The 25,074-nt window shown below is 44.1% G+C and overlaps 1 protein-coding gene across 1 annotated transcript; it reads right to left on the reverse strand.

Annotated features, from left to right (window-relative positions):
• Positions 1-13,668: 13,668 nt before the first annotated feature.
• Positions 13,669-22,287, reverse strand: LOC123443405 (zinc finger CCCH domain-containing protein 4). The gene is made up of 14 exons (XM_045119752.1): positions 22,008-22,287; positions 20,957-21,143; positions 20,490-20,663; positions 20,236-20,383; positions 19,359-19,670; positions 18,443-18,589; positions 18,179-18,359; positions 17,731-18,014; positions 17,529-17,645; positions 16,952-17,096; positions 15,643-15,908; positions 15,340-15,531; positions 14,421-14,948; positions 13,669-14,188 (listed from the first exon to the last, which is right to left on the reverse strand). The coding sequence occupies exons 1-14, from the start codon at positions 22,138-22,140 to the stop codon at positions 13,976-13,978; spliced, it is 3,027 nt and encodes a 1,008-aa protein (XP_044975687.1). The 5' UTR covers positions 22,141-22,287; the 3' UTR covers positions 13,669-13,975.
• Between the last annotated feature and the right edge of the window lie 2,787 nt (positions 22,288-25,074).

The raw sequence follows: 25,074 nt of genomic DNA on the forward strand, positions 1-25,074 counted from the left end.
CTATATGAAGGACTACAAGGGCAACGCTCACAAGTGTTTGATGGCAAAGACTGCCATGGGAGATGAGGAAGACCAAAGCTCCCATGATAAGGTTAAGGTTACTCCATGGTTAAACTCTTTCAGTCTAGTTTCTACTCCATCTGATGAGTATCTTGATGCGGAAGATCACTATGAGGATAATGACTTAGATCATCCCATGTTTGCTAAAATAAACAAATTTATGTGCTCTCTTAAAGGAAATAAGCTCACTATGTTTCGCATACTTATGGAAATGGTGAGTAAGCACACCAATACCATCAAGGAACTCGAAACCCTCATCACTAAGGAGAAGGAAAGAAATGAAATCCTTGAGCAGAAAGTCCTGTATGAGGAAGCACAAAATGATGCACTATGCTCAAAAGTAGGTGAAAATCTTGATAAACATGCTAATGATCTTGCCTCCTTGAAAAAGGTTGAATCTGTGTGCAAAGAATTACTAAATGATAAAGACCGACTTGTGAACTCTCACGCTTCCCTTTCTAAGGACTGTGAGCGTCTATTCTTGTCTCTCAAAGACAAGGAAGAGAAACTCACTGTTCTTACAAAGAGCTTTGAGGCACTTAAGGTTACTTATCTTGACACTCTAGCTAAGGCCTACTCCTCACCTATCATTAATGTTGATACCTGCACTACTAACTCTAGTAGTGAACTGACATCTATCCTTGAGGAAAACTGTTCGCTAAAGGCACAGCTAGAAGAGGTCTCATGACATGTGCACAAGGACAAAAGACTCTCAATGAGATCTTAAGTCGACACAATGGAGGCTTCGCCAAGGAAGGGCTTGGGTTCAACCCAAGCACTGCCCAGAAAAGTGCATCTCCTCTCCAGTGTACCACTCCGCTTAAAGAAATATTTGTACAAGAGGGACACAAGGAGAAAGGTAAGGTTGTGAGTGGATCGGCCACTAGGGGTTCGCCTACTCACAACAAGACAACCGAATTCATGCCTCCATCCTATGTACTACGCAAATCAAAGGAAGGAGAGGTCTATGCTAAATTCATTGGTCCCCGTAATGCATTCCGATTCTATGCTATTTGGGTCCCTAAGACTCTTGTGACTAATGTTAAAGGCCCCATGACAAAATGGGTACCTCAAACCAAGTCTTAATTTGTTACAGGCTGTTTTCTCCAGAGGAGCCAAATGGGTGATCGACAGTGGATGCACCAATCATATGACCGGAGATAGTAACTTGCTCTATGACTTCATGCAAGCCATTCGACCATACATGAGCATTGTATTTGGTGGAGGGTCGAAAGGGCAGGTAATTGGGTTGGGCAAGGTAGCAATCACTAATGACATGTCTATTGCAAATGTCATGCTTGTCCAATCTCTTCAATATCATTTACTTTCAGTTCGCCAATTGGCTTCCGTAGGTTATGACACATTATTTGGACTAATGGATGTGAAAGTATTTAAGAGAGACACTCTCGAAGTGGCCTTTGTTGGAGAGTTGGATGGCAACCTTTACACGGTTGATTTCTCGAAAGAGAGCACCTTCCATACAACTTGTCTAATGGCCAAGGTCGACATGGGATGGCTGTGGCATCGCCGGCTCGCCCATGTTGGCATGAAAAATCTTCAAAATCTCTTAAACTGCAATCACATCCTTGGACTAACAAATGTATATTTTAAGAAAGATCGTGTGTGCAGTGCATGCATAGCTGGGAAACAACATCAATCAAAACATCCACCCAAGAACATTGTATCCACTTCGAGGCCATTAGAGCTCCTTCATGTGGATCTGTTTGGGCCTCCTTCATGGGCAAGTCTTGGAGGGAAAAGTATGGCCTAGTCATTGTTGATGATTACTCAAGATATACATGGGTGTTCATTCTCAAGTCCAAGGATGAGACGAAGATCACTTTCATTGATTTTGCCAAACAAGCCCAGCGGAAGTTTGACAAGGACATCAAGGCAGTAAGAAGTGATAATGGCTCTGAGTTCAAGAACTACACCCTAGAAGAATTTCTTAGTGATGAGGGAATTTAACATCAATACTCCGCACCTTACACCCCTCAACAAAATGGTGTGGCAGAGAGGAAGAACCGGACACTTGTGGAAATGGCAAGGTCCATGTTAGACGAATACAAGTCACCACATAGTTTTTGGGCTGAGGCCGTCAACACAGCATGTCATGCATCAAACCGGCTCTTCCTTCGATCAATATTGGAGAAGACTCCATATGAGCTCCTAACTGGGAACAAGCCCAATGTTAAGTACTTTCGTGTGTTTGGATGCAAGTGTTTCATCCTCAACAAACGGGAACGGTTAGGAAAATTTCAATCCAAAACAACTGAAGGGATTTTTGTTGGCTATGGGTCAAACTCTCACGCCTACAGAGTCTACAACAAATCCACTGGATGTGTTATAGAAACCTGTGACATGACGTTTGATGAATTTAACCGCTCCCATGGGGAGCAAGTTGATCTAAATGATGCAGGTGAAGAAGACTCCCTACAAGATATCTTAAACATGGGTGTAGGTGCACTTCTTCCCATGGAACAAAGACCTCATGATGATGATGAAGATGATGAGAGTATTTCTCATCCTCAAGACAGTTCACTGCCCGTACCTCCACAAGATACTAGCACACACATCAGGCCAGTTGTTGAGGATCAAGTGGGAGAACATGTCTCCCACCCTGATCACACTCAAGAACAAGTTGATCTTCAAGAGGTAGACCAAAGTATGGGTATGTTTGATGATGAACCTCAACAAGTGCAACGCGAAGAGGAATATCTTCCTCCGCACATAAATGATCCATATATTGAGGACGTTGATGATGGAAACGAAGTCGAACCTCGTGAAACCTTGACCTCCATCATGCCACGTGTGGCCGGTCGTGTTGATATTGATCAAATCCTCACCGGCGTGTCGGAAGGTAGAGTGACTCGTAAACAATTAACAAACTTTTGTACTCACTTTTCGTTTGTCTCTAGTACTGTGCCACACAGGGTTCAGGATGCATTGTGCGACAATGACTGTCTCTTTGCTATGCAAGAGGAGCTAAACAGCTTTACACGCAACGAAGTATGGTCATTGGTAGAACGACCAACTGAGGAACATAATGTCATTGGAACTAAATGGATTTTCAAGAACAAGGAAGATGAGAATGGGACTGTCCTACGCAACAAGGCAAGGTTAGTAGCACAGGGGTACTCCCAAGTTGAAGGTTTGGACTTTGGTGAAACTTTCGCCCCTGTTGCTCGTCTTGAGTCCATTCGCATTTTATTGGCCTATGCTGCTTTCAATGGTTTTACTTTGCATCAAATGGATGTGAAAAGTGCTTTTCTTAACGGTCCTCTACAAGAAGAGGTATATGTATCACAACCACCTGGGTTTGTTGACCCTCACCACAAAGACCATGTATATAAACTTTACAAGGCTCTGTATGGCCTCAAACAAGCACCCCGTGCTTGGTACGATCATCTTAAGAAGTTCCTACTCGATGATGGCTTTGTGGTGGGGGTGATCGATCCCACTCTTTTTACTAAGAGGGAAAATGGTGATTTGATCTTATGCCAAATCTATGTAGATGACATCATTTTTGGTTCTCCTAACATCCATTTATGCAAGAAGTTTGCGGCCTCCATGACCAAGACCTTTGAGATGTCACTCAACACGGACTTGAAGTTCTTTCTTGGTTTTCAAATACAAAAATTTCAAGAAGGGATTTTCTTGTCTCAAACTAAGTACCTCAAGGACATTCTTGAAAAATTTGATATGACAAATGCTAAACCAATGAAGACCCCCATGGCCACCGATGTAGTTCTAAATGAAGACACAAACGGTATTCCTTTTGACCCATCTACTTACCGCTCCATGATTGGTTTGCTACTTTATCTTTGCGCATCTAGACCGGACATCATGTTAAGTGTAGGCATATGTGCTAGATTTCAAGCTTCCCCTAGGGAAAGCCATCACACGGCGGTTAAGCATATTCTTAGATACCTTGTTCACAACCCAAAGTTAGGCTTATGGTATCCTAAGGATGCTAAGTTTGATCTTATTGGGTATTCCGATGCGAATTGGGACGGTGATAAAGTGGGACGGAAATCCACTTCCGGTGCATGTCAGTTTCTTGGACGCTCCTTGGTAAGTTGGTCCTCGAAAAAGCAGAACTGTGTTTCTCTCTCCACGGCCGAGGCCGAATATATTGCAGCCGCAAGCTGTGCAACCCAACTGCTATGGATGAGGCAAACACTAAAGGATTATGGTATCACGTATCGACATGTTCCTCTTCTCTGTGATAATGAAAGTGCCATAAAGATCTTCGAGAACCCCATTGATCACCCTCGCACAAAACATATTGATATTAGGTATCATTTCTTGAGAGACCATGTGCGAAAGGGTGACATTGATATTACCCATGTGGGTACCGACATGCAGTTAGCCGACATTTTCACCAAACCACTTAGCGTAGCTAGGTTCTGTCAACTTAGGCGTGAACTTGGTATCTTGGAGCTTGACAACATATCTTGAAACCTTGCACACATACACACACTCACATTATGTTTGTGTCTTGATGTGGGCATGCATTTAGGGGAAGTGAGTCTTAATTTTCTGTTTTTTTAAGCTTACAAAGTACGCATAAATCAATTTCTGTCTCCAAGTAGTATATGTTATGCTAGTAGGCAACTATGTTCGTACTTTTTGTGAGAAACCATGCAAGTCATCATCTAATCATCAACCAAAATCCAGCATCAGCCTCTGCCTCCTCCTCTTTCTCGGACGTCCGACATGTCTCGGACGTCCGGCGGGAAATCTCCTTCCGGTCGTCCGACCAGTGTCGGTCGTCCGACGCCACAATCACCTCCGGACGTCCGACGCCTCGGGCCTATAAATAGCTGGGCGCGGGGCTGGGCTCTTGCCCTAACCCTCTGCGCCCCTTTTCCTCCCTACCGCCGCCGCCAGCAGCTCGAGGAGCCCTCGCCTGCGCCGCCAGACCGGAGATCGGGCCGATCTTCTCCGCGGATCCTCCTCTCCTTCCTCCTCTTCCTTCGCGGGATCCATCTACAGGTTGCTCCTCTGTTCCTTTCGCGTTTGTTTTGGTTCTCTCTCTCTCTCCCATGAATCTCCATGTTCGTTCCTTATTTGGGATTTTCATCCGCGTAGGATATTGTGCTCCATGAACAAGACCAAGCACGCCGCTCGGAAGACCGTGGCTGGCTCATCATCTCGCGCCCCTCCTAGCATGGGGTCGGACTCGGATGGGCCACGTTGTCCCTTCAAACGGACTGCCCGGCGTTCTCTGGCCTGGCGTTCTCCGTCTCCACAACTCCCCTCGTCGTCTGATGGTGATGACCCCGACTTCGAGGAGGAGCTTGCCGCCGAGGACTTTGCTGACCAGCCCGCTGAACGGAGGTCCAAGCCAAAGCCCGGGACTCGCAGGGCATCCTACATACCACCACCTCCTCCTGCCCAGCCCGCAGGTGAAGCTCGTCGCATATCACTAGAACCTCCTGCTACTTTAGGTCGTGCAATCACGAACTTCACCACACTTGGCGCGGCTTCATACCTCACTTTCCGTCGCGACCTTGATCCATACGCTGTCGTACGTGACTCTACGGACTCACGTTTCCGCACACACGTCCAGGCGGACATTTTTACCACAGTCATAGTTCCTAAGGGTTTATCTGTTCATCTCTATATTGATGTTGAGCATATTCGCACGCACCCAGCGAAATATCCGGATCCCATTGAGCTTATTGAGGCATCGGGGCTTGCCGCCCCGTTTGCCTTTCATCGCGACTTTAATGCTGCTGCCATTCACCAGTTCTATGTCACATGCTACTTTGGTCCAAACCACACTGTCAGCTGGATCACCTCTGACGTTCGCTTCACCGCTACTTATGATACATTTGTTGCCGCACTTGGTTTCCCCAACTCCGGTTTCAAAATACATAGGGATGATCCTAACCATGCGCATAAGTCCATTGACGCGTGTCGGTACCTTCTCAAACCACTAAGTGAACTTGATGCGGATGAACGCCTGAAGGACCTTAACCAGGTATCCATCTGGCGATCACCTTACTTCATCATTTTTCAGTGTCTCATCCGCACCATCTATCCCAAGATGGGTGATAAGGGTTCTTGCAGTGGCTATTGCATTGACATCATGTCTCACTTATTCGAGCACCCTAAGGGCAAAATTAATGTGCCTCATTTTCTATAGCATGAGATTCGGCTTGCTAGCTTTCAGTACAAGCGAGCCTTTCCTCATGCCCCCTTCATCCAGGCTCTTATTAATCATGTAGCAAATTTCTCTGTGGCTGTCACTCACACACATCGCAAGTGGGTCATTCCCGCTCACATGGCGGATAACTATGCTCACAAGAAAACCTCCTCATCCTCCACATCCACTCGCCGCACTGCTGCCCGGTCAGCCACCCCCTCATCTAGCTCCGCTCCTCTCGGTCGCATTGCCAAATTCCTTGGCAAGGCACATTCTGCTATGATGAAGGTCGTCTCTTTCCAGTGTGGTCAAACCCATGATGTGGTTTCTCACTTAGTCTCCTCCAAGAATGCCCTCAAGGATCGTCTGAGAGCCTCGGGCGCTCTTGATGTGAGTGATGATGAGGCCACTCCTGCTGCTCCTCCTACTGATTTTGCCTTCCCATCTGGTCCTGAGTGGGCTGATTTCCTTGACGAGGCTGGTGGCAGTGGCTTGCCTGATGATGGTGATGATGATGCTGATGAGCTCTGAGCGTGGTTGGTGCTGTTGGTGTCTCCCTTTTTGGTACTTGGTGCCAAAGGGGGGGTAATGTATCGTAGTTTTTAGTCTTTGGAGATTTAATGTAATTGATAAACTCATGTATGGCTACTTACGAATGATTGTGATTTGCTATGGATTGCTATGGTATCATCATAGACTATTATGTTTCGCTCCACTACTTCTATGATGATCTATTATCTTTACATGTTGATCCATTGGAGCTTCGATATTTTATCATGCATATACTAAGGGGGAGCTCCGTACTAAAAATCTCCTAGGCTATAATGTATGTTAAATCTTTTTGAGACCTATGTATATGTTGTCATCAACTACCAAAAAGGGGAAGATTGAAAGTGCATGCTATGCCCCTAATCGACTTTTGGTGTTAATGACAACACATACATAGGAAACTAATCCTATTTGTTGAGTGTATCTCAGGACGGTAAGTACTTTACTAGATTGAGAATTATGTACCAAAGGTTGTCTGAGAAGATTGGGATCTATATTTCGAGAAGGCTCGGGATTAAGAAAAGATGATGTAGACTATTCTTTTGAGTTTACTGATATTGAGTCTAGGGATCCCACACTATTAAGAGGGGATCACAGGTTTTGCGATGAACTTGCTCGTACCACATCTTCACTGTCATACCCAATACCACATATTCTCCACTTTGTTCTTATCTCAAAACAGGTCTATTGCCTCGGACATCCGGCTCCCTCCGGACGTCCGAGGGCCGGACGACCGGCAGGCTTCGGAAATCCATAGCCCTTCACCAGAAGTTTGTGAGTCATATAACTCGGAAATCCAGCTCCCTCCGGACATCAGAGGGCCGGACGACCGGCAGGCTTCGGAAATCCGTAGCCCTTCACCAGAAGTTTGTGAGTCATATAACTCGGAAATCCGGCTCCCTCCGGACATCCGAGGGCCGGACGTCCGACCAGCCCCGGAAATCTGGAGCCCTGCACCAGTAGAACATGAGCTCTATAACTCGGATTTCCGGATCCCTCCGGACGTCCGAGGCCCGCACGTTCGTTCCCCTTCGGAAATCCGGAACCTCTCACCAGTAGAAGTTGAGTCGAATAACTCGGATTTCCGGTCCTCTCAGGACGTCCGGTCACTATTCAATTCACAGTATTTTCAGTCATATCTACATGCCTCGGACGACCGACCCCTGTCGGACGTCCGACCCCTCGCGGACCTCTGGACTTCCGACAACTGTCGGACGTCCGGACCCTGTGTGACTTAAAGTGCCCCCAACAGCTGGATTTCACTCCCCACTATATATACTCTTCTCCCACCTCATAAAATAGTGTTCAACACAACTAGAATACATCCAAGAACACCTTTCCTCTCACTCACTCTTGTCTACACCAAATCCTAGATCCCAAGAGCATTTGTGAGTCCTTTTGAGTGTTGTTCCAATCAAAAGATAGATCGTCTCCCTCTCCTCCTTCCCACCAAAGTGATTTGTGATTTGAGCAAGTTTTGAGCAATCCCCGTGATCTTGTTACTCTTGGAGGTTGGAGACTCCTAGGCGGTAAGAGTCTTCGGAGAGGAATCAAACCATTGTGATTTTCTCCGGGAAGTTTGTGAAGGTTTGGAAGCCACCTCAAGGCTTACCACTAGTGGTTGAAAAACGCCTTCGTGGAGTTATCTCAAAGGGAGAATAGGGTGAGCCTTAGTGGCGTTGGTGTGCCTTCCTGGTAACATCCGCTCCTCTAACGATGACGTAGCTTCCCTCCAAGGAAGTGAACATCGGGATACATCCTTGTCTCTCTTGGAGTTTCGGTTATTCCTAACCCTAACTCTCTACTTGTGTTAATCCTTATTACATACTTGTATTTGATTATTGTTTACCGCTTGTCTTACTTCACTCTAAATAGCTTACTCCTTGTCGTAGCAATTATTAGGCCTACACTCATATTCCGCACTTTTGTCTAAAATTGCTAAGTAATTATTAAAATTTGGATTTGTACCTATTCAACCCCCCCCCCCTCTAGGTCCATCTCGATCCTTTTCAGTGACAAATCCCAGTCTTGATCCATACTAACTCAACGGACACTTTCGGAGATACCTGTAGAGCACCTTTCTAGTCACCGAGTTAGTTGCGAGATAAACACAAGGTATTTCTTCGGTGCCAGTGAGTTATATGATCTCATGGTCGTAGGAATAAATATTTGACATGCAGAAAACAATAGCAACAAAATGACACGATCAACATGTTACGTTCATAGTTTGGGTCTAGTCCATCACATGATTTTCTTAATGATGTAATCCAGTTATCAAGTGACAACACTTACATATAGTCATAAAACCTTGACTATCATTGATCAACTGGCTAGCCAACTAGAGGCTTGCTAGGGACATTGTTTTTCTATGTATCCACACATGTATCTATGTTTTCATTCAATACAATTATAGCATGGATAATAAACGATTATCTCGTAACAGAAAATATAATAATAACTATTGCCTCTAGGGTATATTTCCAACGCGTAGTGTGCCTCCCGAGCACCCGTCCAACCCATGGGTCGCCGCATGCTGCCTTCGCGTTGCCGCCCGGAGAGGCAGAATCCAGGCCGCGCAAGTAGGGAGCAGGGTCTCCCGAAGCTCCCGTTCAGCTGCAACGGGATACAAAGCGGACGGTGCACCGAGGTCACCGGAGGCAAGCCTATCAAGGCGTAGGGGCCTCCTGAAGCTGTCGTCCAGCGTGCAAGGGAGATAAGTTGGCAGCGTGACGTACCTGCCGACCAGTGATGCAGCGTCTAGCATAGCGAGGCAGCCGGGGCATGCCTCCCAACGCTCCAAGAGATGGTGCTACTCATGCTTGTGCACTGGGATGAACAGGGCCGGGCAGCGGCCGAGCCTTTATAGGAACAAACGACGGTGGAACGATTTGATGAGAGTTTTCTAGAGAAGCATGCAGAACGTTCGACACACACAACTTCGAGGACGTACGACAATAGCGGCACCGCCTCAGAGTCTAACACGACACATACGCATCAAGCTACACACAAACGGTGCTGCCAATGAATGACGTGGCAGTCTCCCAAACAGTACAACCCATCCAATCTAAACCGACACGTACATATATACCATTGTCCATGTAGCATGTGACCAGACACACGTCTCTATACGGGGACACATTAGACCAGACAAATCACGTGTTAACAACCCAATCAGCCAACGCACAATATATGGAAATATCTACAACCGCCTAAGCATATCAAAGCGAATCATCATCAAAGAAAAAAGAACAAGGAAAGAAGGACATGCCTGCCAGTTGATTTGCATGACACAAAAATCGGGATATGCATGCAATCCCCGCCGCATGCAAGACAAAATGATGTCCCGTACCTGAACCGAAATCGTTGAAGACACCCCAAGTGCACATGCAAAAATACCAATCAGTTAACAAAATTTCCACCGACAGCCTACAGTTACCATGCAAATGTACACCCCTGCCTCCCAATTTAATGCACGTGTCAACGCTCTGTAGGCTCACAAGTCCCAGTCAAACAAGTGGCTAAACATAGAGCAAAATTCTTCATTGGAAATAGGGACTTGGTATAATGATGGAAACCACATTATACATGTGAAGATAGTTAGAACGTGGCAAGGGCATTCTTCTATCTTCATGTTGAAATTCTTTCTTAATTTCAGCAACATCACAATTCAACTAAATTATTTCATTACATATTTATTTAATCCTCTTCTTCGACGGGGGCGCCATCTGCAATTCCACGCGGACTCGCCATCAAGTCGTCGGTCGCTGCTATCGCTGATCGCGGCCCTGCGGATTACTGGCCAATCGCGGGCTGTGCGTCCACGACCTACTGACCGTCGTCCGCCGACTGCTCTTTGCCAGTGCGACCGTGCCCTAGTATCCTCTAAGCGCTGTCGCATCCACGTCTCTCGCGAGTTACGAACGACTCGTACTCAGCCAAGCACTCGAAGAGGAGTAGGCGTGAGATTGATCTCTGCTGGTTCCAGTCAGCCTAGCCCACACGCACGGCCCATCACATTCACTCAATCGACAACAATCAAGCCCAACGAGAGGCACACACCCAAAACAAGAAAATTGTGTTGGAATAATACTAGTATATATATGTATTACGACGCAAGTTTAGCTACGGCGGCTGCCAAACCAGGCCATATTGCTAGCTTTGCCCCTAGGGTCAGCCACCCCATCCAGCGTGATCCGAGAGCGGGAAGTGTGAAGCAAAGTGGTGATCCACTCTCGAAATCTAGGAGGAAACCCCCTCCTTTGCAGGAGCTCGAGAATGTACTCCCGCCTGACCGAGTCAAAGGCTTTTTTATGTCAAGCTTGAAGAAAAGCGGCGGTGTTTTACTTTTGTGAAGCTTGCGGGCAATCCCATGCATATACATGAAATTGTTGTGAATATATCTTCTCTTGATGAACACGCTTTGGGCATTGGAGATGAGCGATTGCATGTCTGGCCCAAGTCGATTGACAAGCACCTTGGCAACAATTTTTGGCACTGCATGGATGGGACTTATAGGTCGGTAGTCGGTGATCCCCTCTGCCCCCTCCTTCTTGGGCAGGAGCACAATGTTCGCCGAACTGAGCCACGTAAAATTGGTCGCATAAAGGCTAGCAAAACATCGGATGTCGCACATGAAATCTTCCTTAATGATGGGCCAGCAATGCTTCAAGAAGGCACCGATGAATCCATGCGGACCGGGGGCCTTGTCACTAAGCATTCGACTGGTCGCCTCTTTGACCTCTTGCTCAGTAATGTGGGAGTCAAGGTCGGAAATGTCATGCTCCCCAAAATCAAGCTGATCCCACTTAAAATCAACGAATCTTCGACCCACCTTTCCCAAAGCTTTGGAGAAGTGTTCATGGATCAATTTTTTCTTTTGCTCATGATCGGAGATCCAACCGTTGTTGTGTTGGATTCTATGAATGTGGTTTTTTTTTGTTTTGCATTCACCCTCCGGTGAAAGAATTTGGTATTGGCGTCACCCTCTTTGAGTGTGGAGATTCTCGCACATTGCTTTTTTTCTTGCCCTTTCAAGCACCGATAGACTCACCACCCTTCTTTTAAGCCTAGTCTGTATTGTTCCTCAGTTGATAGGCCACGGTCCTCCTGCACGATGTCAAGGCGAAGGATCACCAAGAGAGCCGCGTGAAGGTGGAATTTAGCTTTGGAGAACAACTTCCGACTCCATTCATTTAGTCACACCCCCTTTTTTGAGCTTATGAAATAGTCTCTCATAAGGTTCAACATGGTTACAATCCTCATCCCAAGCATTTAGAACCACCTCATTAAATCCCGGTATGGAGATCCAGAAACTCTCAAATTTGAAGGAACGAGGCCTAAGGGGGTCGTTGTCATCTGCGAGGAGAAGGGGACAGTGGTCCGACAAAGTCAAGGAGAGGGCATGCAACTCATCCTCATGTAGATGGATATTCAATCGATTATCAATCATCTATTAGGCGGATTTGGAAGCATCAACATTTGGCTAGCGACTTTGGATGTAGTTTTCATATTCACTTTCACCTGTGTTCATGGAGAACCGCCGATGATGACTGCATTAGAGCTAATGTTGATGGGTTTATATGGATAGTATGATGGTTGGGGTGTCCTAAATCAGTGGCTATAGAGGAGAGGTGACCACAGCTAAAACCAGAAGCAATTCATTTGCTGCTGAATGCAATTTATCTTGCCATGAACCTCGGGAATGTGAACCTGATCATATATATACTACTACCTCTAGCTTGCAAAACGCTCTTATATTATGAAACAGAGGAAATATAACACTAAACTCCTTAGTTCTAAAGAGCCAGCATTCAATTGAGGTGTCCAATTAGAATTGGGTCACTCGATTTTGATCGAGTCAACAATTTCTCAAATGTCTCTCATTCATGTATATATACTATACGCAATGCTCGTTAATTTTTAAGCCGTCTCAATTAATTAAGTATTCAATTTATAATTGTTTTACGATCAACAATTTCTCAACCACTCACATTCAATTATTTTAATGCACTATATTAAACTCTTTCATTAAATTAAGGTATTGAATTTCGGATTTGGTTTACGATTTTGACTGAGCCAACAACTTTTTAAATCAAACAGCAACAACCGGCCTATAAAAATATGTCAATCCTGCGCATTTTTCTACCATCTAAGAAAATAAGCGCTATCATTAAATATTGTATCACCAATTTAATACATGCAGTCGCCAACACAGAAAATTTTCCACATACATATGGTTACAATCTAGAACTCACCCAAGGCTTCCCCCCGAGCGCGACGTGTCGCTGCGCCTTCTGCCTGCTAGTAAGGGCTCTTTTAATTCAAAGGAATTTTATAGGATTTCAGAAGAATTAAAATCCTTAGGAATTTTTCCTACTGGTGCTTTGATTCATATGATTGAATTTTATAGAACTTTTTCCTACATAATCTTTTGTACTATATTTCATAAAAAATCTAACATCCACTCAACCTCTTTTTACAATTTCTTTGATTTTCATGTAGCATCAAACACTCATTGCTAATCCTATAGGATACACTCATTGCTAATCCTATAGGATTCAAGTAGATATGCCGCCCCAACCCTACACTTCTTCTATTCCCATGTTTCCAAAATCCTATGAATCAAAGAGGCCCTAAATTGCTATTGGCGGAAAGGCGATGGTAATTGGGAACATGAGTTGCTCTAGAAGTGGAACGTACGTTGCGCTGATAGTGCTGTCAACTTTGGATGCAAGGGAATCCCATAGCTAGGCAGATGTGTATTTCAGCACCCATATGTCGTAGTTAACCAATTTTCGTTTAAACCCCACTTCTTTTCCACACAATGCAAACTTTCTACTACATGAGTATGAGGGGGATCTTTTCTCAGCGATGCAAGATTACTTCAATTCAAAAGGAAAAAAAAAAAAATTTCCAAACCAACATCTGACCTTCTGAAGATATCAATGTTTACCACAAAAAAAAAGGATATCAGGGTTTACCCATCAACACTTCAATTCTCAACCTACTGAGAATAAAGTTAAAATCAGTTAAGCTGAAACTAACGCTAGTCACTGCAGCAGAGCCTACTCCGTCTCCACCAATAAGAATTCCTAGCAAGAGTGGGTTCACTTGAGATGGCACTCGTAGTCTCATCTGACCTTACCAAAAGATCACAGCACGCATAATGTTTTGACCTAGCTATTCACAACTGAGAAACCTATACCGGCCTAACTAGGCTCTGCATAAGGCTTTGCGCAGCTCCGTTTGATAGTCACCAAACTGAATGCCAGTAGGAGGATGCATGTTGAAAACGTAAGCGACTGGTGCAGATACTTGCATCCCATTTGGATAACTTGGGGCGTCCGAAAACCATCCCAGAGTCCCTTCATCGAACATAAATGATTCGCGCAGAAAATAGAAGCATTCCCTCGCCAATCTTTCAGCCTGTACAAATGGCAGCAAAGGTCATACTCAGATAACCTGGATTAAGTTATTCAGGCAAAAGGTACTAGCAAATAAGAAAATATCTACTCCCTCTGTAAACTAATATAAGAGCGTTTAGATCAGTAAAGTAGTGATCTAAACACTCTTATATTAGTTTAAGGAGGGAGTATCATTTAGTCATGCACAACTGTAGATTTTAGCTGTATATTTTGCTTCTAATAAGTTGGCATACCTGTAAGTGAACAAATTTTGTGTTATTCATGATCAAGACAACCTGCAAATTGGGCAATGTCTCTGACAAGGTCTTGATGGCAATATGCTCAAAGAATTTCTGCAGGAGAACTCTCTCATTCATTGATTCATCAGAATCAAAATCAGCAAACCAGAAAATCCGCTGTAACTTTGCCCAAGGAACGGGTAGTTTACGTTCACCACCAAGAATCAGACGACAAGGATCGGCCACATTCTGGAGTATCATGATGCCGTTTGTCACTGAATCAGATTCCACTGAATGCAGACCAGGTGTACATGTAACTATCTTAGTGGGGTTATAATAGTGGCAAATTTTATAGGAGAACTGCAGATTTTTGTCATTCATGATAAGGACATGCCCATCTCCACCTGCAGGCAGCAACTTCGCACAACATACTGCGGTAGGCATGTCTTCTTGAGAGCATATTCCAGATGTAATAGATGAAGTTTTCGAGTTTGATGAGCCACAATCATGTGAAAATGAACAAGAACTACCATTTCTACAACCCTGATCATATGGAACATCACATCAGATAAAAAGATTACAGCTCAATAAATAATAGTAGTATGTCAAAACATTAAACTCGGGCAGCTCAATAAATATATTTTTAAGATACATATGTGCAGTTCAATAAACATGAGCAAGCTCAATAAATAATTTTTTAATGAGCTTCAAGCTGGCATACTATCAAACTGTTGTTAATGGCATTTACCAATGAGTTGCCTTGAATTACTTCATACAGTAATAGTATGTCAAAACATTAAACTTGCTAGAAACACACACACACACACACACGCATACTGCAATACTAATAACATAACCCCGCCAATTATAAGCTGGAACGCTAGCGACATGACCAAATGAAAATGGGAAAAACAAACTGCTCCAAATATGGTACCTGTAATGTAAGGAAGAACTTGCATACTGGTTTGGGGGCACGAGAGGAATGAGAAAAAGGGCATGTGTTGCCTCGAGTACAGGATCCACGTACAAAGAACACACACATCTCACTTTCAACGGTTTGTTGAGCATAACCACTAACTCGTTCCCTACAAGAAACTACCTTGTCCTCTGCAAGTTGTGTCTTCATCTGGAAGACAACCAAGAATCATTATGTTTGCAACATAGCAAATACTATATATTTATACTAATTTATCTACTGTATAAGGACATTTTGACGAAGCATGAAGTTACAACACACCTCCTTAATAAGCGCCTTCAATACGACAGCAGTGAGAGTGACCCCAAAATCTGTTGCAGAAACATAAGGGGTTGCAGCACACTTCCTCTGTGAACCTAAGTGGGAACTCTCAGATTCCAGCGAGAGTGAATTCATATCCTCTGGCTCCAGTATGTTATGGTGAAAACACGCATGGTGGAATTCAGAAGGCTGAAGGTACTTCGGAGGATCGATTTCCACAAGAAAACTAGGCCTAAAACGGTGCAGTGTGCACATAACATCATCGTCTGTTGGAAAGAAAAAGTTAACCAAAATCAGTATTGCTTACATTAGTTATTGGAAAGTATTTCCAGTAGCAATTTTCATACAAGTTCATCACACAGATATTTGTTTTTTGCAAGGAACTTCTGCATAACTCACTAGGCTACCATTTCTATTATTTTACATACATATTTAATTTCTTCAATGATTTAAAATAAGTAATAATTCAGGTTTGATTTGAATTCATCATTCGGCTGACAATCTTCACGTACATTCAAAGTAATAAAGCAGTACAAGCTATAGTGAATAGTGCACTAGCCATAAATGCAATAGTATTGGCTTCCTTTTATTTATCAGGATGTAATCACGATAATATTTTTTTCTGACTTGTGTAAATTAACAAGATGACTTTTCAATCCCGGTGGTACTAAATAGGATCAATATTGTGAATAACAATATCTGATCTATCAATTTGATTCATCAACAAGAATACAATAGGAATTTTATCCAAACATCTCATTTATAATGATAAATAATAATTGTGGAAAATGTACCCAAGGCACACACTACAAACATGAATAGTGCACGATCAAAATAAAATTATAATGGTACATAATAGGTGCGAAAATGTACCCAGGGCACACACTACAAACATGACCAGTGTGCGGTCAAACTACAGTGAATTATGCTGTAGCAATAAACGCAATAGTATTGGCTTCCATAATTGAGGTATTCGTTTTATTTTATCAGGATGTAATCGCGATGACATAAAATTTCGACTTCTGTAAATTCAAGAAGATGACTTTCCCATCCTGGTAATACTGAATGGATTGATATTATGAAAAACAACATCTGATCTATCAATTAGATTCATGAATAAGAATAGAATAGAATTTTATCCAAACATCTCATGTATAATGTGGTACATAATAAGTGTAAAAAATGTGCCCAATGCACAGTACAAACATGAACAATGTGCGATCAAAATATGCATGCGGTGAGAGTAACTCCTAGATGAGCACAACATGCATTTCATCAAAAAAAATTATCACGAGTTGGAGGGACTTACAAATTTCAGAGATATTGTTAAGTGCTGCTGGCAAGAGGTTATGAAATGCACACCACACTTCTTCCTGTTTAGAGATAAAGGCATGATATGTTGTTGGCTCTTGGGTGTCCGCCACCATTTTCAGATACTCTTGACGATACTTGTCCTGAAGCATATGAAAATGTAGCAATAAAGTAACTAATGTTTTCGAACATAAGACAATGATAAGTGCATTTTGATTCATCAATAATCATTCTCACAAAGGCCAAGACCGTTGCTTTCTAGCAACAGTCATTCACTGGGAATGGGCCTGAGAGAGTAAACTGTGTCGCTGTTGATGGAATCTTGGAAAGAGAATGAGCAATGCATTATTAAATGCTAGTGCTTGTTTTTTAAGAATGTGCAAACAGCATTTGCACATCGAAGCAAGCTATGCAAGAGTTTGAGTTCATGGGCAAGACAATCGCACAATCCTCAAAACAAGATAGTAAATGTTTACCATAATGTGGGTTTTGAAAGTTATTATTAATAACCAACTGTCAGATGCAACAGGTCCTGAAAGTATGCACAGCGATTGTTAGAGAAGGTGAAGGTGTACCTTAAACATTCGCTGCCAAAATTGGAATGCACAAAGATTTCCAATTAATGTAGCTTCCTTCTTGCCAATTTTCAGGTTGCTATCCTCGTCAAAGTAATTGTCTCTAAGTATCTTACACTGGAAAACAGGCAGTCGGATACATATATATAACTAAATACAACACAGAGATCTAAGCATTTTCCAAGAGGCAACTGAAACATACCAATGCTTGATGGCCAAAAGGTTGCAGGATAGGAAGTGGTTGGATGTCCAACATAATTCCTATTAGAATTCCTTCATGGAGAAAGCCAACCTCCGCAAATTTCAGGGCAAGAACAGAAGCATCAAACGATAATGGCAGGCTATTGAGCAAACAGCCATAAAAAGTGGGCTCGTAACGCCCTCTAGGAGAAGTTGGCTTAACCAATGCATGAATTTGAACAAGTGAGTCAAGTGCATCTTGAATAACATCCAAATTTGGAGGGTCGAGAACTTTTTGCAGCACGACTGGCAAAAATGCATTGTTAGTGAGAATATTACCTTAATGCTTAATCTAAATCAAATAACAAGAACATGTCAACAACCAAATATATAAATATTTATATAACAGAAACTGGTCATGTGAAAAGAAACATCAACCAAAATTAGCTGAATTTCAATAAAACAAATACCATTAGGATCATTCATAGCTCTTGACTCTGCACAGCAAACCATGAGCACTTGCTCTCTTAATGATAACCTTAAAATGGCAGGATGTTCATGATCATCTAAACTGTTGTAAAATGGTCCAGTTACCAAGCGATAAATTTGACCATCACAGGTTCGGCCTGTCCTGCCTTTCCGCTGCTCAGTCTAGAAGAGGTTAAAATAGTTGTAAGCGTCAGGGTTAAAGTAAGTTTTAAAATGGATAACATCAGTATATTTGTGAGATTAACCTGAGACTTGGATGCCCATACAAGCCCAGCTGAGTCTGTTTTCCTGATTGGATCCCAATAGACTTGCAATGATCTACAGGAATCAATAACATAAGCCACTCCAGGAATAGTGACAGATGATTCGGCAATGTTTGTCGCCAGTATAACCTGCAATGTGAAGTACAAACGACTCAGAGAAATCAGTTGACAAGATGAAATTGTTTCAATCATGTATGCATGCATACATCCATGCTAAGTTTTACCTACACATCATTGTTTAATTGCAATAGTTGTGGTTACTAGGAACACCTTGTAGGTTAGCACTAGCAAAACGTACAAGGGGAGTGGTGGAAAGAACAATAAACTGAACTCATTTGTTTTCAGACGTAGGAAACACAGAACTTTTTCCGGCAATGGAGTGGAGAGGGCACTTTGGTGGGCTGCATTTGTTTTCAGACGTAGTTGTGGTTACTAGGGACACCTTGTAGGTTAGCACTAGCAAAACGTACAAGGGGAGTGGTGGAAAGAACAATAAACTGAACTCATTTGTTTACAGACGTAGGAAACACAGAACTTTTTCCGGCAATGGAGTGGTGGGGGCACTTCGGTGGGCTACATATACCGTGAACTGACGCAGCCAATCAGACATCATGTGATGAGATGAATAAAATTAAGAATAAGCAAATAATGATAGTGATATATATACGAAACAACTCCACAAGTACACCATTTGCATAATATTTCAATTTTGTCACCATGCCCTACTACTGGCACGGTGGCACCACATAACTCCGTCCCGAATTACTTGTCACGGAAACGGATGCATCTAGAACTAAAAACACGTTAGATGCATCAATTTCTGCGACAAGTAATTCCTGACGGAGGGAGTAAAAAATGTTTAACCGAACTAAGTTAATTGCAATAAAACAACGCATACCTTTCGGCAAGACTTTGAGACCTTCATAGTTTGAAGTGCTTCATCAGTGTCAATGCTGCGATGAAGAATGTGCACCTTGAAAACTGATCTAACAGACGACAAACGGATCCACTGCTGCTCCAATGCATAGTATGTAGGAAGGAAAACCAAAATACTATTTTCAAGGTCTGGATCACTTCGGTGTATGTGCAACAGTAACTCATGGATAAGTTGATACACATCAGAGTTTAGACCAGCATCAGCGTCAGCATCCTCTCCAGAGCAATACTTTGTTGAAAGTGATTCAGAATTCATCTTGAGAATATCAGCAATCTGAGCAGCATTCCATAGCATCAGGTGACAACAGTGAAGAACAGACGAGAAGAGAACCATGTAAAGTACTGATTGTATCAAATAAGGCAAATCACAAACTAGACAAGGAAGGTGACAATTGCGAGGCGAAAGATCTTGATGCCCTTACAAAAAGATCAAACCCTTAAGCCACTAGGGCCTAGATTAACATGTCAGACACAAGGTGGCCTGCATGTCAAACAGGGGGTCTTCAATGGAGGGGAGGGGCATGTAAGGGTTTAACCCAAATTCTAATAATAGATATGAACCCAATCTAATTAAAGAACTCACAACTGTAACATAATCATCAATGAGAATGATGCAATGTGAATACTTCTGTAAAATCCAATTTACATAAATATGTGAGACAAGAGCAAATAGGAAATGAACTGCAGCACCTTCAGTAACAAGGCACTGTAGATACTAGAAGTACATCATGCAACTTCCAGAAGAAATTTAGGTAAACTAGTATCGACGTTCCATGGTATATTAGTAAAACCAAACATTGACAGCCCAGTTAAACGCTGAAGTCAGCTATAATATGGACCTGCTCAAGGTATAGGACTTCTCTCTGAAAAATGCGCGTACGAGGACTGCTTGGAATGGCAATCACTTCAACCCTTTCACCCCTTCCAAGATCTCTAAAGTATTCCTTGTATCTTGTGATATCAGCGGTAGCAGACATTAAAACCAACCTATATCAAGAGTGACATGACATATCTTAGCAACAAGAAGGAAGTAAGATAATTTGTAAGGTGGACAGAAATGAAATGTGCCAATGCATGTTATCATAGTTCTTACCTTAAGTCATTTTTTTTCATCATGAACTGCTTAACACAAGCAAGTACAAGATCAGATTCGACAGACCTTTCGTGTATTTCATCAAGAATAATAACCTTATATTTCAATGCAGCAAGGCCCTTGTCACGCATTTGCTCCAGTACAACACCAGCTGTTTTGAAAACAATTTTTGACCTGATTCACACATTAGACAAGTTTTAATTAATTGATATAGCACAGATGATATATCACAAAATCAACAAACTGGTGAGGAGATCATGAGGTTCAGGTGGCTAAGATACATGAATTAAATATAATGTTATATATACTTGAAAGAGTTAAGGGGGCAAGAAATGCTGAAAATACACTCAATGTGGATATCCTGCACAATAATGCCCATGGAGAATGCAGATTGAAGAAGAAAATGAATATTCACTCATCTGCGTAATATCGGGAGCCATTGGCTCACAAATTCATTGAGGAATCACCTTTTCGAATTGAGATTTGACACATTGGAGTGGCCAATATGATATCCAACCTCTTCTCCAACCTGACAGTTGCGAGATTCGGCCACCATTTGAGCAATAGCTACTACAGCAAACCTCCTTGGCTGTGTGCACATAATTGGTTCCAAATTTCCTTCTAGGAGGAACTGGGGAACCATAGAGCTCTTTCCTACAGCAAGTTAATGGGTTAAATCCATTAGTGTGACTAAACACAAGGTTTATTTACATCCTAGAGCAGGTTAATACTCCTGTATGCCAGTAACATCGATCAATCATACAGAAGTATGATTTTTCACATTGAAGTTACAAACGTCAAGTGAACCCTAGTTATTCTACATCATTCCTCCATTCTATGCCGGCTGAGAAGCCTAAAAACCAAACAAAAGCTGTTACATAAAAACGCGAGGAAACTTCGGAAAAGAAGAGTCCGAAAAGGTAGCAATGCAAAACAGATCTAAATTGCGAACCTTTTTTTAATAAAACCCCAATTCCAGAAGATTGGTCATTAGAAAGTAGATCCACACTCGCTTCAGGACTCAGAAGAAATTAAAATTATAAAATAAGTAAAAGAAGAGGAGTCCGGGAGAAAAATTCAGGAACCACCCCTCTCCCAAAACCCCTTCCTCCACCATCCATATCTTGAACTTTCTAAAAAAATTGAACCCTCCAAACGCCCTAAAAAGGAGAAAACAAGGCGGAGATCCCCAATGCCGCCACCCAATCAAAGTTGAAACAGGCAGTTCCCAATCTGGCAGAAACCCCTGCTCCAACAAACCCCTAATGCCGCCACCCACGATAGACCAAAACCCCAACAAACGGTAGATGCAAAAAAAAAAGGGGTCGAGAAAAGCAGATGAACAAACAGAGCGGCAGGAAGCAAATATGGGGATTTGCGGAAATCCAGGCGAAAAATCCTTGTTTTCCGGTATAAAGAAAAGGATAAACCTCCCCCAAACCCCAAATGCCAGAAACAGAATCGAATCACCCAAATGCGAGCGATCGAGGCAGGAAGGAACGGCGACTCGATTGTTACCGCATCCGGTGTCCCCCACGATCAGCGTGACGCGGTTCTCCTTGACCTTGTCGACGATCCTGTCGCGGAGGGCCTCCGTGGCGACCGGCGGCCGCCACCGCCGCGGCGCCTCCGCCTTCTCGACGGCCTGCATGCCGGAGGCGGCGGCGAGGCCTCCCCCTCCTCGAGAGAGAGACGGCGGCGGGCGGCGGGCGGCGCGGCGGTGCCTTACTTCTTGCACTGCAAGCCTCGCCCTCCGGGGGGTTGAGTTTCCCTTTTTGAAGACACGACAAGTCCGGGGCCAGCGGCACGGTGCATGGACCGGCCCCGGCGAGAGCACGGGGGCGGCGCGTGACTCCGCGGTGCACCAAGACCAGGTCCACGTATCGGCCGTTTCTCGGGCCCACGACCTATGTTGACCCATCGCGATATTTTACAGATGGCGAACACGAGAAGGACGCTGTCCAGCGAGACATGGGTCAGCTCTTTTTTCTTTAACACACTTTTTTTTAGTGGGGATATGGGATTTTATTCAGCAAAAGCCCCGGCAGAGTCTGTCAAAAGGGACGTTACAAGAAAACTAGGTTTTGAGTCAAGCCAACATTCTGTCACATCACGTGTGCTTGCTTGCTTGGCACACAGATGGACAAGATTATTGACATCTCTATTACAATGCTGAATGCAGAAAAAAGTAAAAACATCTACGTGCTCCCCTATCTATACCTAATAATAAAGCGGCTATTGCTTCCGTCGGAAAACCCACCATGGCGTTTTTATAAAAAAGCTCCTTTAATTTTTGTTATTCAACCCGCGCTCCATCATTTATCTGCAACGCAAAAGAAAAAACGATTCGCTGCAAAAATTATACCCGTACGCATCGCCTCCTTCCGTCGACCCTGGGCCACCCTGGCCTGTGCCCAGGCCGCCGCCACACCACTAGCCGCCGCGGCCGACCTCAACCGCCACCGCTGCCGATCTCAACCCACCCGCCTCCGCGGTTGTACCTCTCCCCGCTCATTGCCCCCGTTGCGGCGCTCGAGCGCATCGCGTCAACCCTGGTCCACCCTGGCCTGTGCCCAGGCCGCTGCCACACCACTCACCGCCGCGGCCGACCTCAACCACCACTGTTGTCGATCTCAACCCACCCGCCTCCGCGGTCGTACCTCTGCCCGCTTGCTGCCCCCGTTTCGGCGCTCGAGCACAGCTTCTGGATCAAATCAACGCGACAGCTACAGCGACTTGGGATGATGCGTCTGCTCGATGCAGAACGGCGGCGGCGCACGGATAAGGCACGACGGAGCAAAGTACTTGCAGGTGGAGGCGGGCCTCCATGGCTCACACGGGGAACTCCGAGGTTATGGCGCGACAACGGTGACTCCTTATGGCCAGATAGAGGCGCCTAACCCTTGCTCCCCTCATCGTATCCCCTCCTCCGGCAGGAACTCATCATCTGGTGAGATCCCCTCCCCATGCCTCCAACCATGTGCCAAGCACCGGCAAGAAATTTTGTTTTGTGGGAATTTGTTTGCTGATGAGTGAATGTACTGAATGTAAGATTGCATTGTTGTAGAGAGAGAGAATGGAACACCACCTTCAGTTTGTCATCTGATCCCACATTCTCTACCCCATGAGTGAAATAATATAACAGTCCGCTGATCAATTCACGTAGTCTCTTTGTGTTTGCTTTGCTTGTCCCGCTTAATTTCTCATCATGGTGGAATTAACAATGGACGGGTTGATTTCTTAACAAAATAGGATAGGACTGACTACATTAGTTAGTTAGCTTATTATTTTAATAAATCAAAATGATTATAAAAATTTTAAAAGCGTGTGGTATTTTTTTCCCGTTGCAGCGCACGGGCCATTTTGCTAGTCTCATCTAAGATAGGCGCCACCACTGAACGAGAGTTGTGACGCAAGTTCCATAGCTGAACTAAGTCGAGGCTATATGTCTCCAATATGACCTTCAAGAATCCCCTTAATCGAGCAAAAAGAACTCCCTCTCGCAGAGCCATCGCCTCAGCTATCAAAGGATCGGTCACTCCACCGAATGGTTTACACCAAGCTGCAAGAAAAGTGTTGTGGGATCGAGCTACCCCACCTCCCCCTCCTCTGCAAAGCTGTCTAGCAACACTACCATCCGTGTTGATCTTAACACAGTCATGCTCCGGTGGTCGCCACCCGTGTCCGGGAAGAATCCGGGCATGATCCCGTGGTATATCTAACAAAGCCAGCGCATCCCTCGTCATAATCATCGACTGAACCGGACTTAGAGGACCCCGATCATGAGTGAGGTTATTATGTGATGTCCAGATAGCCCACATGATCGACACCATCTTTGCCCTGTCAACATCCGAGAAACGCTGATCACATAAAATGTCAGCTTTCCACGACTGGGGCTGCACATCAGGCCGCTGGATATCAAGCCACTCCGGTGCAACATCCCAGAACTTCATCGCATGTGTGCAATTGAGGAGTGCATGCATTAGCGTTTCATCAGGGTCCAAGCACAACTTGCAGGCACTATCATCAGAGATATGTCGATTTTTGAGAACGGATTCGACCGGCAAAATGCCTCTCATAACCCACCACCAGAACACCCGAACCTTTGGCAATACTTTGAGCTTCCACAATCTCGACCACATCTGTTGTTCTATCACTGGAGTTTCTGTAACCGTCCCTTCATCTAGAGCTCTTTGCTATTTGTGATTCATCAGAGAACGGTACGTTGTTTTAACAGTGTAGATACCAGACTTCTCGGGAGCCCATGCCACCACGTCTTCCCCTCCAGCCGCTCTCAAGGGTATATTCAAGATAGCTTCGGCTGCGACAGGGGAGAATATCTGCCGAACTAAGTCAATGTTCCATAAACCTAAGTAAGAATCGATCAACTCCGAGACCCATTCAAGTGGGAATTCCCAACGCGAGAGGGGGTCATCGAAGCAAAAGCAGGCACCCATTTGACTTCCCAAATGGATATGGATGAACCCGTTCCCACGCGCTTAATCAGTCCAACTTGCAGAGCTTCTCTTCCTGCAATAATCGCTCGCCATGTTGCAGATGAGCTTCTCGGCACCGTCGCCTGGAT

The sequence above is a fragment of the Hordeum vulgare genome, chromosome 3H (assembly GCF_904849725.1).
Source record: "Hordeum vulgare subsp. vulgare chromosome 3H, MorexV3_pseudomolecules_assembly, whole genome shotgun sequence".
NCBI lineage: Eukaryota > Viridiplantae > Streptophyta > Magnoliopsida > Poales > Poaceae > Hordeum > Hordeum vulgare.